General features: G+C 38.3%; 2 protein-coding genes across 2 annotated transcripts in view; both read left to right on the top strand.

Moving 5' to 3' along the window:
- The first annotated feature begins 2,193 nt into the window (after nt 1-2,193).
- LOC114031148 (anionic trypsin-2-like) lies at nt 2,194-9,170 on the top strand. Its single transcript, XM_027846165.1, has 5 exons — nt 2,194-2,212; nt 2,521-2,665; nt 4,742-4,989; nt 7,857-7,993; nt 9,021-9,170. The coding sequence occupies exons 1-5, from the start codon at nt 2,194-2,196 to the stop codon at nt 9,168-9,170; spliced, it is 699 nt and encodes a 232-aa protein (XP_027701966.1).
- Nucleotides 9,171-17,609: 8,439 nt separating this feature from the next.
- LOC114031144 (cationic trypsin-3-like) overlaps nt 17,610-18,493 on the top strand; it is a 7,315-nt gene continuing 6,431 nt past the window's right edge. Inside the window, exon 1 of the mRNA XM_027846161.1 lies at nt 17,610-17,646. Coding sequence (XP_027701962.1) covers nt 17,610-17,646 — 37 coding nt within the window. The remainder of the gene's footprint in view (nt 17,647-18,493) is intronic.

The following is an 18,493-nucleotide window of genomic DNA, read 5'->3' as shown; positions in this document are numbered from 1 at the left end:
GATAGATAGATAGATAGATAGATAGATAGATAGATAGATAGATAGATAGGTAGATAGATAGATATACAGGGAGAGGGCACAGGGTGAGTTGAATATGAAGAGATGATATCTAAAAAAATAAAATTAAAGGATGAGAGAGGGTTATACTGGGAGAAAGAGAAAGGGAGAGGCAGAATGGGGTAAATTATCTCACATATGACAGGCAAGAAAAGGCTTTTACAGTGGAGGGGAAGTAGGGGAAGGTGAGAGGGAATGAGTAAATCTTATTTTCATCAGATTTGGCTGAAGGAGGGAATAATATGCACACTCAATTGGGTATGGAAATCTATCTTACCCTACAGGAAAATAGGGGGGAAGGGGATAAGAGAGTGGGGAAGGGTGATAGAGGAGAGGGAAGATTGGGGAGGGGGTAATCAGAAGCAAACACTTCTGAGGAGGGACAGGGTCAAAAGAGAGAATAGAATAAATGGGGTGGCAGGAGAGGATTAAGGGAAATAGAGTTAGTTTTTTTTTTTTCACAACATGACTACTATGGAAGTGCTTTGCATTACTATGTATGTATAACCTGTATAGAGTTGCTTGCCTTCTCGATGAGGATGGGTAGGGAGGTAGAAAGGGAGAAAATTTGGAACCCAAAGTTTTAAAAACAAATGTTAAAAATTGTTTTCACATGCAATTGGGAAATAAGATATACAGGCAATGGGGTATAGAAATCTATCCTGCCCAACAGGAAAATAGAAGGCAAGGGAATAAGAGAAGGGGGGGGAGATAGAAGGGAGGGCAGGTTAGGGGAAGGAGTATTCAGAACACATGCTGTTTGGAGTAGGGGGAGGAATGAGATGGGGAGAAAATTTGGAACTCAAAATGTTGTAGAAGTGAATGTTGAAAACTAAAAATAAATTAATAAGCAAACTCACCAAAAAAAAGAAAAAAAGAAAAAAGAAAGTGGTCTGAGAGGTTCATGCTAAAAATTCTTGAATGGCACTTTAAGCAGTAAATAATTGTCCAAATATGTTACAAATATAGATTTCCCTCTGTGACAACAAGCATATGTATGTTTGGTGCATTATAGGTTTGTTTCTATAGGCATTCAAAAAAGCCACACTCTTGCACACACTGAATTTGGTGTTCATACAGCAATTACAATAAATGCTTAACTGCTTTTGACTAAATGCACTGTTTTCTTACAGCTTGTCAACCTGTCATCAAAGTGTATACTGAGGGGCAGCTAGATGGTGCAGTGGATAGAGCACTGGCCCTGGAGTCAGGAGGACCTGAGTTCAAATCTGGCCTCAGACACATGATACTAACTAGCTGTGTAACCCTGGGCAAGTCACTTAACTCCAATTGCTTCACTCCCCCCCAAAATATATACAAACTGAAGAAAAGTTTTCCAGAGGGTAGGTACCCATTTCCTAGTGTGGGAGAGGGACAGAAGTCCACAGTCAAAATGAAGGGAGTGGTCATATGGAAGAAACAAGTCAGATGGTGGGAAGGAGGAAGATAATTATGACACAGAGAATAGGTACATGTCATAAAGTAAGTGACAGGATGATGGTAGAGGGAAAACCTTTGAACACTGAATACAAAATTTCTTTTCTCCTATTCCTCCAGAGGGACAGGTGATCTGGAGACAGCAGGAGATTTCTAGAGTAAAGAAATATCAGTGAGGATGATAAGATACTGAGCCATCGTCTTTTCCCTCACCTGTAACAGCCTCTGGAGGTTACTAACATGTTGCTTTGTGGAAGTAGACCTTGAGAAAAGTAGATATCTCCAAGATTTCCACAAGGTCCTTGAGCATCCTTTTTGTTCAGGCTATAGCTAGAAGAAACCTCTCTACCCATCACTATAGTTGTCAAATGCCCCTGACCTAAGCATTAAACCAGGATTAATAGCAGTAGTTCACTTCTGGCCTCATCACTGGAATACCACCTGAACTCCACTATGAAATGCTTTCTCTTCTTTGTTCTCCTGACAGCAGCTGGTGAGAATTTGTGGATTTCATTTTTCAAGAAAGGTCAAGGAGCTTTTGGGGGGAGAAAAGGAGGAAGAAAACTTGGAAAGAAAGATTAGCTATCGTAGCTAATCAGAACTAAATATTTATGAAGCAAGAGGGCTTAAGAGGTTCCAGGAATTGGAGAGGGGATGATGGGAGCAGGAAGTCACTGAATCCCATAACCTATCCCTGAGATGAATCTCTTGCTTCAATGTAAGCCATTACCTATATCCTCTCAGGATATTTCAGTTACCTGTTTTTAGGCTAGGTCAAATGCATTGTAGAGGATCTCTGTCCCGGGATCATTCTGAAAAAATTGTTGAATTTGTGTCTTCCAAAGGAAAGTCTCCTTCCCCTTTCTCTCTAGTTAGATGTTCTCTCCTTCTGTAGGACAGAGAACCCCCACAGAAAAGGATATTAGAAAGGAAATGATAAAGGGGCTACTGCCTATGACTATTCTGAAATCTTGCCTTTTTCTGTTTCTCTGCCTCTTTCTGCCTCTATCTCTGTAAACTAATCAGCTGATCAGACCTTGGCTTCCCTGGGAAGGAATTATGATGATGCTACAATCCCCTATATGGCCTACCTGAAATCCAATTCCCCATTCTGTATGGGGACTCTCATTCTCTCCCAGTGGGTGATAACAGCAGCTCACTGCAACATACCGTGAGTAATGATGGCACATTTGTTCTACCAGTCTTCTAAATTTTAAAATTAAGGAGGCATGGGTAAATCACTTTACCTATAAAATGACAAAGTTGGTCTAGAACTACGAAGTCCCTTCTATTCTAGCATGGTATGCTTCTATGGTTCACATCACATTCCCAGTTGTTATGAGAAGGGTCCAGGACTGGGAACGTAGAAAGGAAATGTAGAGAGAGGGAAATTTCGATGAGACTATGTCTCATAGTCAACAGCTTACGTTTCCCTAGGGCTCAAATGGATTTTTGTGATACACAAGGATAGGTGTGATTGACACCTTCCCAAACACTTCATTGAGTTTCTAGGGGGTTTCTGGGCTCTTTTGTCCCTGGTTTTTCAGTAAATGGATGTTCAAGTCAATTAACCTCAGCACATACAGTCAACCCTCAATTTTTTGGGGGGTGACATTCCTAGAAAATGGCACATGTCAAAAATGTGAATGTTGATACATTGAATGTATGGGGAAATAGGGGGTTAGATTCCTGTAACCACCAAAAACTGGAATCTATCACTAGAGAGTGCTGAAAACACACTTTTCTGCATATAATTCTTTATAACAAAACATTAATTCTGATAATATGCAGTTTTCCTAACACAGTAACCATGAAATAACCCACAAAATGCAGTACAAAAAGTAAAATTGGTAACATACAAAATGTTTTTCCCACTAATAATTCCCTAGAATTTTGTGACCTTTTGTGCTACCATCTCAATTAAAAAAAAAACACATTGATTTCAGACAATATTCATTTTTTATAGCACACAAAACTACAATGCCATAAATACTGTACAGTGAGTAAAATTCTTAAAACTAAAACTTTTTTTAATCTGATTCTTATTTTCCACTATATCAGATTGCAGTGTGAGGGCATTGTACTATGCTGCTGTAAACCTCTCTACCTTGGCCACCCTCTAAAAACCAAGAGGTTGCTGGGACTTTAGTCACTGCTATCAAAAGATGAAGAAACGGGCAAGTTCTCGACATCATAGAACCCAAACGACTTGCACTATGCTTTGGAGGTGTAATTGTAACACAGAACTTGAGTTTTAAAGGCAAACAGTGAAAATATACAATGAATGTATGGGGAGCTCTTTACAATGATAGGTTGAACAAGACCAATGAAGAGCCTAGTGGGATACAAGTCACTCCACAAACTTGCACACATTGTGCCTCTTATTTTTTTCTCTACTGTGCGTAGACCCAAATGTGTGAGGTTGCCAACGTGAAAGTGAAAATGAGGTTACTAATAAAATCACCTGAATGCTTAAAGTTGAAAGTTAACCATGTAAATGTTGAGGATTGACTGTACTTATTAAACCCCTATAGTGTTTTTGGAATGACTCTTGGTACTATGGAAGAGGCAAAAGAAATAAAACACAATGTAGGCTCTTAAAAGAATCATAAAGTCATAGAACTTTTAAAAGCCTTAATGATCTAGTCCAATCCCACCATTTAACATACAATGAAACTGAAACAGAGGTAAAATAACTTGATCTGTGTCACTTAGCTAGTTTACAGAACCTCATTGATGGAAGAGATCTCTGAGATCCCTTTCTTAGGTATCGCTATATAGACAAGGATCTCCTTTACAACTTCCCCACTAAGCTGACCATTCAGATGCCACTAGAAGATCTTCAGTGATAAGGAACTCATTATCTTTCTAGGCAGCACATTGCCCTTTGGGACAGCTCTCATTATGAAGAAGTTTGTGATCAAATTGAGATGAAAAACTATCTCCTTACTTCCTTCTCTTCTCATTATATCATACTGCCTCCAAATATTCCCAAAAGCTATGGTATGAATTGGGGAAAGAAAATACATAACAGTGTGCAGATTAATGAGATAGGTTCTCCACTCTTACAGCGATAATAGGAAGGAACTTTAAATGATAGAAGTAATTACAGAAATGAGGAATCCTGAATCACAGGACTGGTTGGTTTGAGGGTGTCTGGGAATGATTAATTCATGTTTTCAAGAGCTCTTATACCTCTTCTTTGCCCCCACCCCTTCCCCACCTTTATTCGTTCCTTTTCTCAAAGGTCTGAGATCAGGCTGGGAGTTCTTCAACCCAATGTAAAGGAAAAGAGACAGCAGATCCGGAATTGCTTAGTCAGCATCAAGCACCCTGACTTCAACTTCAAAAACCTGGACAACAACCTCATGCTGATTAAGTTAAATAAGCCTGCCAATCTCAACAAACATGTGGGCACGGTGGCCCTGGCTGTGGCTCCTTCTGAAACTAAAAGGTGTTTCATCCCTGGATGGATTTGGACACAATGGAATAACTGTGAGTGCCCGAAAGGAACTCTTGAGCCACTTGAATTACTGGGATATCTTAGAAATTTATAGGAGCAAGTAGGGGGAAATGTTTAGAAGGGATCCAATAAGAACCTGAAAGGGCTCCAACTGGTATAATAGAAAAAGTGCTCAGACTTGTAGTCAGAAGACCTAGCTCTGACATTTATTAGCCATGGTGGGAAGCAAAATATAGACCTCACAACTCATCAGTTTTGTTCTTAGATTATTACTAAATATTTTACACATCAATGATTAGATAGTATTAATTTAAAACATGAGAAAAATCAAATTAGTTTTAACTTGAGTATGTGAACTGACGGGTTTCTCTGAGTTTTTTAAATGACATTATATACATGCAATGTAATATTATATATACGCAACATAAGTGTCTTTGTTTACAAGAACATTAATTGAAACCCAAACAATCAAAAACTTCACAGAGTATGGTAGATATTATCACAACTTTCTAAAAGCCTCTTGACAAAAGGTGCCATTGTCCCTTGATTAAGAGTATCAAAGCAGCCCTAGGCCAACATTCTGGCAAACAGAGGTGACTGATAAACAGCTGACCAAGCCATTTAACTTCTCTGAGTCTCAGTTTTCTTAAATGTAAAATAATACTTGGTCTAGCTTCATTTCACAGGTTGTTGTAAGCAAAGTTCTTTGTCAACCAAAAAGTACTTTAAATTGGGAAAGGGGACGAAGAAGGAAGAAGCCATGAAGGGTTGTTTTTTTTTTTAACTGAATGAAAACATAAGGGAAAACAGGGAACCTCTATTCCCACTGCACTGAACCCATTAGTATTTCTGCCCTGTGTTTACTTGGACCCAAATTAGAGTTACAGTCACATTTAGCCAAGATTTCATAATAGAAACCCCTCTTTTTACTGAAATATCTCTAGAGGTAGACTAGATGCTCCTCCTGAAGAGCAAGAAGGAATCCAGGGGTGTGCTGATAAATGTTTAACAAACAGCTTTCTGGGGGAAAAAAAAGACACATTTTTATGTTTAATCTACACTATTAGCATGTTTTCCATCACTTTCTTAAGTCTAGACAATCAACAAAACAAGAAATCACACCTTGATTTATCATATCTGCTTATTTCTGAAATACAAATGCTTACACCAAAAAATTTATAATCAGTTCTCTAGTCTGATAGAGATGGTTCTAGCAGCTTTCTGTTTAACAGTTTATATTATTATTATTGCAACCATTAATATGCTTAAGGAAATGTAGTAGGCTCTGAGGGACATGCAGAGATGAGTAAAATAGTCCTTGCCTTCAATAAGGCTTACAGTCTAGTGAGGGGAATAGATATCTATACAGAAGTCACTATAATACATAATCAAATAGTATGAGTTAGTCAGCCAGTAAACATTTAAGTGTTTACAATCTGACAGGCACTGTACTAAGCCGTGGAGAAATGACAACAACAAAAAAGGCAAATGGATAGTTCAAGCCTTCAAGGAGCTAGTAGGGGAGATAACATGAAGATATATATAGATATAGATATAGATATAATATGTATATATACACATATGTATATATTATATATGTGTGTGTGTGTATATATACATACATATACACACAATATAAACAATGTAATCCATACAATTGAAGGTAATTTCAGAAAAAAGGCCTTAGTAGTAGGGGCAACCAGGAATGGCCTTCTGCAGAAACAAAATCTTTTTTTAAAATTTATTTTATTTTTAATTTATGGAATAAAAAATCATTTTCATAACATAGTACAATAAAAGCATGATTGCACATGAAACTGCAAATATGCTATGCACAATTTGTTATTCCTTTCAAATATACACCAAAATTATCACGGAAATTTATTTTATTTCCTTTTTTTCTCCCCCCTCCCTGCCCTAGAGACAGCTACCATTAGAAACACACACACACACACACACACACACACACACACACATAAGTAAAATTATTCAGTATATTCTTCTACTTATCAGTTCTTTCTCTGGATGCAGATAGCATCTTTCTTCATATATCCTTTATAGTTAATTTAGGTATTTATAATAGACAAAATAACTTACTAATTCACAGTCATTCTTTAAACAGTATTGCTGTACTATATACAATGTTTTCTTAGTTCTGCTCATTTCACTCTCCATTATTTCCTGCAAGTCTTTCTATGTCTTTCTAAAATCATTGAGCTCATCATTTCTTATAATACAGTAGTATTCCATTACAATCATATACCACAACTTGTTCAGCCATTCCTCAACGGATGGGCATCCCCACAGTTTCCAGTTCTTTGCCACCACAAAGAGAGCTGCTATAAACATTTTAAAACAAGAAAGGCAAAGAAACCAGGAGGCAGAGGTGGAAGGTAGAACTTTCCAGGCATGAGGGAAGGCCCATAAAGCAGATGGTATGTCATGTGTGAAGAGCAGTAAGTAACTCAGTATAGTTGGAGCATAGAATATATGCAGCAGAGTAAAGTTGAAGAAGACAGGAAAGATAGAAAGGGGTCAGGTCGTAGCATTTTAAGTACCAGAGTATAAGCTAAGCAAAAGATAATGACAAGGTGCTATTAAAAGGTTAGAGGAGAGTGAGAGCATTTCAGGCTAGATCAGGAAAGACTTCATGGAGGAAGTAGCATTTGAACAGAACCTCAAAAATTGGGTAGAATTTCAGTAATTGGAAATGTGGGGAGAGGGCAGATAATGAAGGACAGTGAAAGCGTCACAAATGGAAGAAGTTGCAGGCCATGTTCCAAGGATGGTAAATAGTATAATTTTTTGAGTATAACTGGTGGTGTGGGGGAGCATATAATTTGAATTCTATTGGTGAAAGTAACTCTAGGATCTGGTTTCTCTCTCTTCTTTCCTGTAGCAAGTGACCCAGATATCCTGAGCTGGGTAATCCATGACATTCTCCCTGATGAGGAATGTGCCAAAATGCTTCCAGAAAAAATGTCAGCAAATAAAATGTGTGTGGGACTCTACGATGATTTCATAAGCCCATGCCAGGTAGCTCATCCCTCCCTCTGCAATGGCCCCTGAGGAGAAAGAAGACAAAAGGAATAGGGATGAGGGTGCTACAGCTGTAGATAGCACAATAACAAGTAAAGCAATGCCCTTGTTACTCCAAGTCCTTGAATAATGAGTTCAGGGAATGAGGGACTAAACGACAAAGTCTTTCCTCATCTCTATCCCTGAACTGGAGTCTGCAGTCCTAAACTAGGAAGAGAGCGCTATCTAGGAAAGCAGGCAGAGAGCTACCCAGTTTCCCCTTCAAGTGGATTTATGCTTGGCTTTGCATGCCTGCTGAGGAATGGAGAAGACATAGAAAGATGGAAATGAGGATGAATTCTAAGACCCCTGGCTCTCCTGCTGGAAATCCTAAATATAGGATCACTTAACCCTGTTTGCTTCAGTTCCACGTCTGTAAAATGAGAAAAAATTGGCAAAAACCACTCCAGTATCTTTGCCAAGAGAACCCCAAAAATAGTTCTCACAAAAAAATCAGACACAACTGAACAACAGCAAAGTGCTACATTTAGTTCCACAAGAAACCTTAGAGGTCATCTAGCCCAACTCCCTCATGAAGTGACTTGTCCACTGTCACCTAGTGGAAAAGGCAGGATTCAAACCCAAGTTTTCTAACTCAAAAGCCAAATTTTTTTTTTTACATTGTGCCAGTCTGCTTAACAAACTCTTTTTTCCCCTTTTTGCTAAAAATTTTTCAATTTTCAAATTAATTTTTTTCAATTATCAAGCATATATTTTTCTCCCTTCCATGCCCCCCATGGGAAAAAAAGGAAAACAAAACTCTTGTAACAAAAAAAAAAGTATAGTCCAGCTATACAAATTTCCATATTGTCCGTGCCTAGAAATGTGTCTCATTCTGCATATTAGTTCATCACCTCTTCCAGGAGCTAGGCAGAATGCTTTATCATTGTTCCACTGATCGTAAGAGTTGATATTTGAATTAATCAGAGTTCTTTAGTTTTTCAAAATTTTTTGTTGACTTCCTTTTTTTTTTTCTCAATGGCAGGAAATCGCAGCCGTTCCAGCCATATGTGATGGAAGGATCCATGGGATTTTGACCATGTCATATGGGTGTGTTCTGCAGGGAAGTGGTGGGCTCTTTACCAAAGTTCACAAATACAGGGAATGGATCCAAAATGTCACTTCTTCCTTTTAACTTCAACTCTTGGCCTCCCGTTTCTCCAGCTCTACCTTATGAATGCTGCTCTAGGCCACATAGACATAGCCTTATCTTCTGTGCTGAAACAGGATACCAATAAAGAGTCATGCTAATGCTGAGTCTCTGATTAATAAGTTTGTGCCATGCCTCTTGCTGGTTCATAATATAGGTCCTACGAAACACTAGGGGATCAAAGATTGACCCCCACTCCTCACCTACAGCCAAGGGTAGGGTACAAGATTTACATTACAGGAATGCTTGGATACGTATCTCACCTGCCCACCCATTTATTCTTGTATTCATCCATCCATCCATCCATCCATTCATTTGGCAAATATTAAGTTCCTACCACATGCTGAGTACTATGAGGAGATACAAAATTTAAATAAGACACAGTTCCTGCTATCATGGAACTTATGATGGTCCAAGTGGCTGAAACACCCAAACAAATAACTGTAATATGCAGCATTGCTTAAGTGCATTAGAGAGCTGCAAAAGGAAGGGCTGCACGAGGTCCTGGGGATAACAATCAGAGTAAAGGAAGGAGAATCGTGGAGTCTGTTTCCCTTAGAGTAGGAAGATTTCTAGATCAGAGAGATCTGTATCTCTCCCTTCTAACACCTACATCTACTTAGAAACTGGCAGAACACACTTGTGGATCTGGGTCCTGACAAGGAAAGGGTTTAGAGAATATTCGCTTGAAGGTGGCCCCAATCTGCCCCTTTGAGGCTCCCTCCCCTTCACTCCCAAGGGTTCCCCAAGTCTCTAAGCAACATCAGAGCCATTCCAGCTTCCAGTCCTTAGGACTTCTTTCAAAGCCTCATCATCAGGGGGGAATCTGTATGTTGTCATGAAGTGAAACCTCCTGTTGCCTCTTCTGGCTATACCTAGTATCAAAGAAAAAACCCTTTAATACTGTGCTCTATATTTTAGGCACAAGTTCTACAGAAACAATTTTTACTAGTTAGTCATTGTTGTAAATCCAAGTATTTTTAAGAGCGACAGACAGAGAGAGAGAGGGTTGTGACTCATATTCTCAGACATCTCTCTAAACAAAGGTATTTTGAAATAACAGTTCTAGGAATTCTGAGTGAGGAAAATGTAACACAATATGATGAAAGACTTCAGGGTTAACATTTTACTCCATCTCATAGAACTTCATCTGAAAGTCACTTGATTTTTCAGGAACAGCCCTGGAGCATTTCTTTTAAAACTGCTCATCTCAATTTGACCATTTCCCTCAGGGGCTCTCCAACAGCTGGCCACAGGTCACCTGAAATCATCAAAGGCACTTCTTTCCTCTGATCCTTCAGGAAAGGGAGAAAGAGGGTATTGCTCGAAATAGATCATAACTCTAATCCCTTCAGGGAGAAAAGGAGAGCCATGGTCTTAAATAGACATAAAATAATTCTCCTTCTGTTTGGTTACCACCATTAATCCATATTCTGGGGCCTTAGCTTTCATTGACCTTTTACACACTTTCCTAAAAGAAAAGAATTGTGTTAAGAGAAAGAAGATTTAAGTCTGGAAAGGATTGGAGAAGTATTTATTTCTTAGTATTTTCAACTGAACTAAAAAAGAGATTTTTAATATGCTTCCCCATTAATGGGTCTCTGAGTCTATGTAATTTAGAGGAAGTCCTATCTTTATTGGAGCAATAAGTGGGAATGAGTTCTTCTGTTAGAGATGGCTGTAAAGAATCTCTAGAGAATTAATTCATAATCTGTGTGATCCTTAGTAGTCTGATAAAGCCTGGAGATCCTTTCTTAGAATAATGTTTTTAAATGCATAAAGCAAAATACATAGAATTATAAAGGAAAGAATTGTATTGAAACACAGCATTAATTTTTTTTTTAAGCTCAAAGACCCCAGTTTAAGAATCCCTCTAGAAACAATGTCACAGACGATGCGTGTGCTCCCTTTGTGCTGATCCCTTCTCTGCTCTCTTGCTATTCTATTTCCAGCAATATTTTTTGTGTGTCATAGTAGACAGGGCATTAGACCTGAAGTCAGAAAGACCTGAGTTCAAAATCTACCTCAGAGGCTTACTTACTGTGCGACAGGAAGCAAGTCATTCAATATCCCTGTGCCACAGTTAGCTCATCTGTAAACTAGGGAGGTGAAAGTTGAGGGGCCTAAGACCCTTTCAACTCTAAACCTAGTAATCCCACGACAGACTTGAGGATAGCTGTGAGTCTATACTTTGCATCAGTAGTTCTAATTGTTCTTTTCATAGTGTCTTTTGTTTCTTCTAGTAGCTTTTTCTTATCTCCTTTGTTTTGCTATGATATACTCTTTCTAAAGGTATTTCTCCTGTCCAGTATGGGGTCTCTAGATAGATGTATCTATTCATTTCCTTGATTTCCCCACCATTGATACTTGGCTACAATATTTAGTATATTATCTTCTCAGCTGAGTTACAGCCTTCCTCATTTCTGGTCTGTCAGGGGCCTCTGACATAGCAGCTACCATTTGGTTATCACATATTGTACAAGCATGCAGCAGACAGCAGAATCTGTGGGCATTTTTCTTATCATTGACAGATTCCAGTCTTCCATTTTTGGCGCCCTGGGTTCCTGTGCCTAAGACTTCCACAGTCCCAGATGGATATTATCAGGGCACTAGCAATTGCTCAATCACTCTTTTTCATTAACAAAATTATTTTTGAAGTTTTCCACTCCTTTGGTCATTCAATTATTTTCATAAATACATTAAAATATTGCCCCCCTTCCTGGGGACTTGAGTTATGTAGGGTAATGTTAGCTAGTCCTAGGCATTTTTTCTCTTCCTCAAAATGGTAGCTTTACTCCTTCATGTATTATATCTCAGGCTGCTTCAGTAGCTGCTCTTGGTTCATATCATTGTATTCTAACTCAAAGATTCCGTAGTTTTCTATATATTGAGGATCTGTGATTGCATTGGTGTGAGTGGTGTTCCACGTAGATTGAAGCCCCTTTGTACTTTAAGAGATGGGCTTTACAGTTTCCAAAAGCCTTCATTCATCTCCGGGGGGCCACCGTACCAATGACAAGCCTCTCTGAACTACCTGATTACCTGTGCTGGGACTCAGTTAACAGATCATTACCAAGTCCATTCTTACAATCTTTTTAATGGGGAATATATGATATAGTTTCTGTTCTACTATCACAGATTTCTAGAATTCCACTTCCTATTGAGATATCAGAGTGGAAATTTAGTAGAATTGTATAAATTATTATAAAATTTAATACAAGTATTATTATTATTTCTTTACCCTTTCCTTACACACTCATGATAATGGGATTCATTACTTCAAACTTATATCTCTCTTTACCATTTTCATGTTACCATGAATTAAAATAATTTCCTTTAGCCTTGTAAAATGAATCCTTAGATGATTCCCTTAAATAATGCAGCAAAATTCGGTGATATTTTTATATAATAATTGGTATAACAACACAATTGATTTGGGGAGATGACTATTTTTTCTTAGCAGTTGCTCGGATTCACCACTAGATGGCGTAGAAAGTTAGTGATGCTGCCTGCGCAAGAAGACCTGTGTTCATAAAATATTGGAGCTGGAAGTGGGGGTGTGTTGGAGCCAGTCTGAATCCGCTCATGAGAGCTGATTGTTAAATTTTCAGTGTGAGCATTTACACCCCAGAAATCATCAAAAGGTACAAATCAGGGCTTGAATTATTGTTTTGCTATTGTCTGGACTTAAAAAAGTGGTGGGAAATGTTAATGATGCAGATTAAACTTGAAAGTGCATGTTAAATACTTTGTTTCCCCTGGAGAGCCAGTTGTTAAACATTTAACAGCACACCTCTGGTTGGAATGGACTTAAGGGTTGGCCTGCTTCAAGTTTCTCATTTCAAAGATGAGGCCCAGAGAGTTAAAGCAAAAATACACAGCCTGTAGCAAAAATTAGGATTAGAACATGAATTTTGAAATTGCCAATTAATACTCCTTCCATTACATTTCTGTATCTTTTTCCAGTAGCTTATGGCTTATTGGCCCTTGTCCCTTAGACCAGTGTTTGCAAGAAAGAATCATATGTACTTTTCTTAATCATTCAACTATGTATTAATAAAATAGAGAATTTATAATTTTTTTTCTTTTTAGGCAATTGGGGTTAAGTGATTTGCCCAGGGTCACACAGTTAGTAAGTGTTAAGTGTTCGGTCTGAGGTCAAATTTGAATTCAGGTCTTCCTGACTTTAGGGCCAGTGCTCTATCCACTGCTCCACCCAGCTGCCCTTGATTTGTTTCTCATGTGGAAAGACCCACACTATCATTGGCAGGTCAGGTCCCCATAGCAAATTTGTATCTCTCCTCATGGTTCTATGATCACCTCTATGGGGTTGAGATATCTTTGTGATGCTATTGGCTCCAGCCTCTATTCTGGTAAACTCCCCTCTGCAATATAAACCACCAGAGATCACTGTTCTAATATAATTTTCAAGTGTCAATTACTATCTCACCAATATCAGGATAAGCAATCAACATCAATTAACTTTCACAAAGGGATATTTGGTGAGAAGATATAAGAACAAAAATGTTACTCTTCCTCCTTCCCCATTCCTACTCCCTAACAAATCAAGAAACACAGTTTCCATTGCCACCTTGGTCCCTGGGGAGGGTGGTCTCAAGCTTAGAGTAATGACTACAAAACATCTTCAACAACTATGGGAAGCATAGACAGTTGACAAGTTGCTCCCTTATTTATAGCTCCTAGGTTGAGTCATTGCTAAGCTGGATCCCATGGCTGCTCCATGGGACTGCACTCCTTGCCAGGCGTATCTGGTGAATTCTAATGTGGAGTCCAGGTCATCTGACTCTCTCATGGATCTTCCAGCCTTTAGACGCTCACAAGGTCATAGCCTTGTCTGTTTCATCTCCAGCATTCATTCTCAATAGAGCAAAAAGAATAAATTCGAAGAAGCAAAGAAACAGGGGTGCCGCATATTCACAGGCCACACAGTGAACCAGGTGGGGAGAGAAGGGCAGCAACACAGCTGAACTCTCCCAGCATTCCCCTCCAAATAACTTTAAAACAACACCTCAAATCAAATTTGGAGTGGCAGAGCCAGCAAAAGGTCAAGGTGAGACATTTTTCTGGCCTAAGAAAACTTACACACTCAATTATGTACAGAAATCTAACTTAGCCAATAAGGAAATAGGAGCAGAAGATAAAAGAAAGTGTTGGGGGGAGGTGATGAAAAGGAGGACAGATTAAGGGAGGCAATGGTTAGAGGCAAAATACACTTTTGAGGAGCAACAAGATAGAAAGTGAAGAAGAAAGAGAGGAAAATGGGATGGAGGGAAATACACAGTCAGGAATCATAACTGCTAACGTAAATGAGATGAGCTCACTCATAAAATGGTAATGGATAACAGAATGGATTAGAAACCAGAATCCAACCATATGCTGTTCACAAGAGACACACTTGAAACAGAAAAACATACATTGTTAAAATAAAGGGCTGGAGGAAAATCTAATATGCTTCAGCTGAATTTTTAAAAAGGCAAGAGTAGCAGTCATGATCTCAAAGTAAAAGCGAAAATCGAATTAATTAAAAGAGATAATCAGGGAAACTTCACTTTGCTAAACTGTACCATAGACAATGATCTTTTCACAGCAAGTTTCTCCTTCTCAAATACATATTGAGTATAGAACTGATTCAAATTTTAAAAATAAGAGCTATTCCCCAATTGATAAACGGTCCAAGGATATAAACAGGCAGTTTTCAGAAAAAAGAAATCAAAGCTATCTATAGTCACATGAAAAAGAACTCTAAATCACTATTGATTAGAGAAATGCAAATAAAACAAATCTAAGGTACCACCCCACACCTATCAGAAGTGACAAATGCTGGAGGGGTTGAAGGGAAAATAGGTACGTTTTATGAATTGTTGATGGAATAGTGAACTAGTCCAACCATTCTGTAGAACAATTTGGAACTAGGCTAAAAGGTCCTAAAACTGTGTATACCCTTTGACTCTGCAATCCCACTACAAGGTGTATATCTCAAAGAGATCAAAGAAAAAAGAAAAGGACCTATTTGTACAAAAACATTTATAGCCTCTTTCTTTGTGGGTGGCAAAGATTGGAAACCAAGGGGATACTCATCAATTGGGGAATAACTGAACAAGTATGGCATATGATTGTGATCACGTACTATTGTGCTATAAGAAATGACCAGGGGAGTAGTTTCAGGAAAAAAAAACAACAACATGGCAAGACTTATATGAACTAGTGCAAAATTAGGTGAGAAGAACCCAGAGATTATTGTGCACAGTGACAGCAATGTTATAATGACGATCAGCTGTGAAAGACTTGACTACTCTGATCAATAAATGATCGAAGACAATTCCAAAGGATTTAAACGAAAAAATGCTATCCACCTCTAGAAAGAGAACCGATGTACTGATACTCTGATCAATAAATGATCCAAGACAATTCCAAAGGACTTAAACGAAAAAATGCTATCCACCTCTAGAAAGAGAACCGATGTACTGAGTACAGATTAAAGTATAATTTTTTCACTTCTTCTTGGTTTTTGTTGAAATATGGCTAAAATGGAAATGTTTTGCATAATTCACATGTATAACTGATATAGGGAGGGGTGAGAGGGAGGGAGAGAATGTAGAACTCAAAATTTAAAAAGAAAAAATGTTTTAAGTAAATAAATAATAAATCATGCAAGGAAAAAAAGAAAATGTAAGAGGTGATGAGACGTAGAAGGTGGTCAAGAAAAAAGAACTTTGATAGCAAATCATAATATCATAGATTTAGACAAGACCTGGAAAGGTCTTTAGAAGCAATCAAGTCCAAACTGCTCATTTTACAGATGAGGAAACTAAGGTACAAAGATACCAGGTGATTTTGGCTAGAATCACACGCCTAGTAGATGTCAGAGGTGGGATTTGAGCCAGTCTTCCTGATTCCAAGTCTAGGATTCTATCCACTAGACCACTGGAATAGAATATTCAAATAGAAATGGGCTATTACACCATACATAAGCATTCCAGCAGGCTAAACATTGACTGAGAAAAGCACATACAAATATTATCTATGTTCTACTGTATTTTGTTGTTCTTGTTAAATATTTCCCAGTTACATTTTAATCTGGTTCAGCTGTACTCAGGGTATTGCTGCTACATACATAATATCTCTGTACTAGACCACAAGCTATTTCTCTGGGAATTAAAGAAATAAACTCTAGATTTACCAAGGGCGAAATAGTTAGGTGGCACAGTAGACAGAGTGACGGACCTGGAATCAAGAAATTGAATTCAAATCCATCCTCAAGCATTTAACTAGCTTTGTGACCCTGGGCAAGTCACTTAACCTCTGCCTCAATTTCATTATTTGATTATTTGTAAAATGGGCATAATAAGAACACCTATCTCCCAGGATTATTGTGAAGATAAAATGAGATAATATTTGTAAACTACATTGAAAACCTTAAAATGCTATAAATGTTAGTTATTATTATTATTCATTTATATCTCACTTTACTCCACCTTATGATAATCTTTATCCAATCAGAATGAAATCATGGGCCATTCATCTCACCTACCTTTCACTTAGAGAAAAGAAAAAGAACAGGAAGAACAACAACAACAAAAAAATCCCCTCAAAATGTTATCCCAAATAACTTTCTAGTTTTTCTTGTCTATAGAAAGACTAGGATATAATATGTCTCTGGGAGAGCCTCAGAAATGATTCCTTAAAAAACCTGAAGCCCAACCAGACTAATATATTTTGAACAACATCTATGAAAAAGATTTCACTAATGTTTTTAAATGGAAACAATAAAGTGATTGCACCCCATGCCTCCACTAATTGGTTATATAGTTTCACAAAGGTACTGCACTATCTACTCTTGGTGTGTCTCAGCACTATACATGCAAGAGCATGAGAGCAGCAGTGGATGTAGATTTAGAGAACCTATGTCCAATTCTATACAGCCTGCATGACCTTAGGCACTTCATTTAAGCTCTGTAGACCTCAATTGCATCATCTGTAAGATGGAGGCTTGAGCTACATGACTTTGCAATTCATTTTCTGCTCAACAGTTATCCTAAAATAAACTGGCTGCTCATTCACTGTGATACCCAGTCTTAACCCCCTCTTCCACTCATAATGCTGACCCCTGTCTTCCCATTCTCTATACTGCCCCTACCACCACTATCCACATTGTGCTCCATAGGTGTTGCTGAGCTCAGGGGCCCCGCAAAGACTGACGTTGTAGCAATGATTAATGCTACTATCGGTGGTCTGGCCCCCAGTCCCAGCTGCAGTCTGAGCCCTAGAATTCCCACTCTTTCCACACCTGCCGGCCTACCCAAGGCCCCTGAGATAAGACTTCTGGGGGATAGGGGAGATAAATAGGGGCTGCATTTGGAATCTAGGAATCACTGCTGAGGAAGTAATCAAAGTCCAGCCATAATGCTTTTCCAACTTTCTCTTCTCCTGGGAGCTGCAGGTAAGCCTGGGCATTATTTTTATTCATCTCTGAAAGACTTCAAATAACAGGGAGATAGGCCCTCTTCTGTTTGGGTTGTGGGAAGGGCTGTCCTACTTGGAGGCAAGGTGATGGGCTTGACAACTTGGCAGAGTCTTTTCACAAATCAGTTCTTTCCTCACAGCATTAATTTGGTTGTTTGTTTGTTCATGTAGGGAAGGAGTCACAAAGCGACTCCAAAATCATGTTTAATTCTAAATCAATTTGCAATTGACCGTTGCAAAACATAGGACACATTAAAAGAATCAGAAGATCTATCTTCCTTATTATATCTGGTTCTGTTTGATATTGAAACAGGTGTTTGGTCCTTAAGAACATGAAGACGTAGGCAGTTTGCAAGCATTCTGGGAATGCTTATGTATGGTGTAGTAGCCTGTTTCTATTTGAGTTTGACTCCACTAGTGTAGTGGATAGAATCCTAGACTTGGAATCAGGAAATAAGCATTTATTTAGCACCTGCTATGTGCCAGACACTATGCTAAGTGCTTTACAAATACTAACTCATTTGAACCCTGAGAAGTAGGTGCTATTATTATCCCCATTTTACAGTTGAGGAAATTGAAGCAGATCAAAGTTAAGTGACTTAGGTCACTGACATAAAGGAATTTACATTCTACCAAGTAGAATGTATAGATAATATGTAAGCTCCTTGGAAGCAGTGGCCATTTCTTTATCTTTTTTTCCTCCTTCTTACCTTTCTTTTTTCTTTCTTTCTTTCCTTCTTCCTCCCTCCCTTCTTTCTTTCTTTCTTTCTTCCTTTTTTTCTTTCTTTCTTTCTTTCTTTCTTTCTTTCTTTCTTTCTTTCTTT

This window comes from Vombatus ursinus, unplaced genomic scaffold (genome assembly GCF_900497805.2).
Source record: "Vombatus ursinus unplaced genomic scaffold, bare-nosed wombat genome assembly UNPS02015088.1, whole genome shotgun sequence".
Classification (NCBI taxonomy): domain Eukaryota; kingdom Metazoa; phylum Chordata; class Mammalia; order Diprotodontia; family Vombatidae; genus Vombatus; species Vombatus ursinus.
This window is presented reverse-complemented; position numbering and strand designations above follow the sequence as displayed.

What these genes read in the sequence shown, in the direction of transcription:
- LOC114031148 (XM_027846165.1), top strand. An exon ending in GCAGCTCACTGCAACATACC is followed by an intron (nt 2,666 to 4,741) that starts GTGAGTAATGAT and finishes CTTTTCTCAAAG; the next exon opens with GTCTGAGATCAGGCTGGGAG. An exon ending in ATTTCATAAGCCCATGCCAG is followed by an intron (nt 7,994 to 9,020) that starts GTAGCTCATCCC and finishes TCTCAATGGCAG; the next exon opens with GAAATCGCAGCCGTTCCAGC.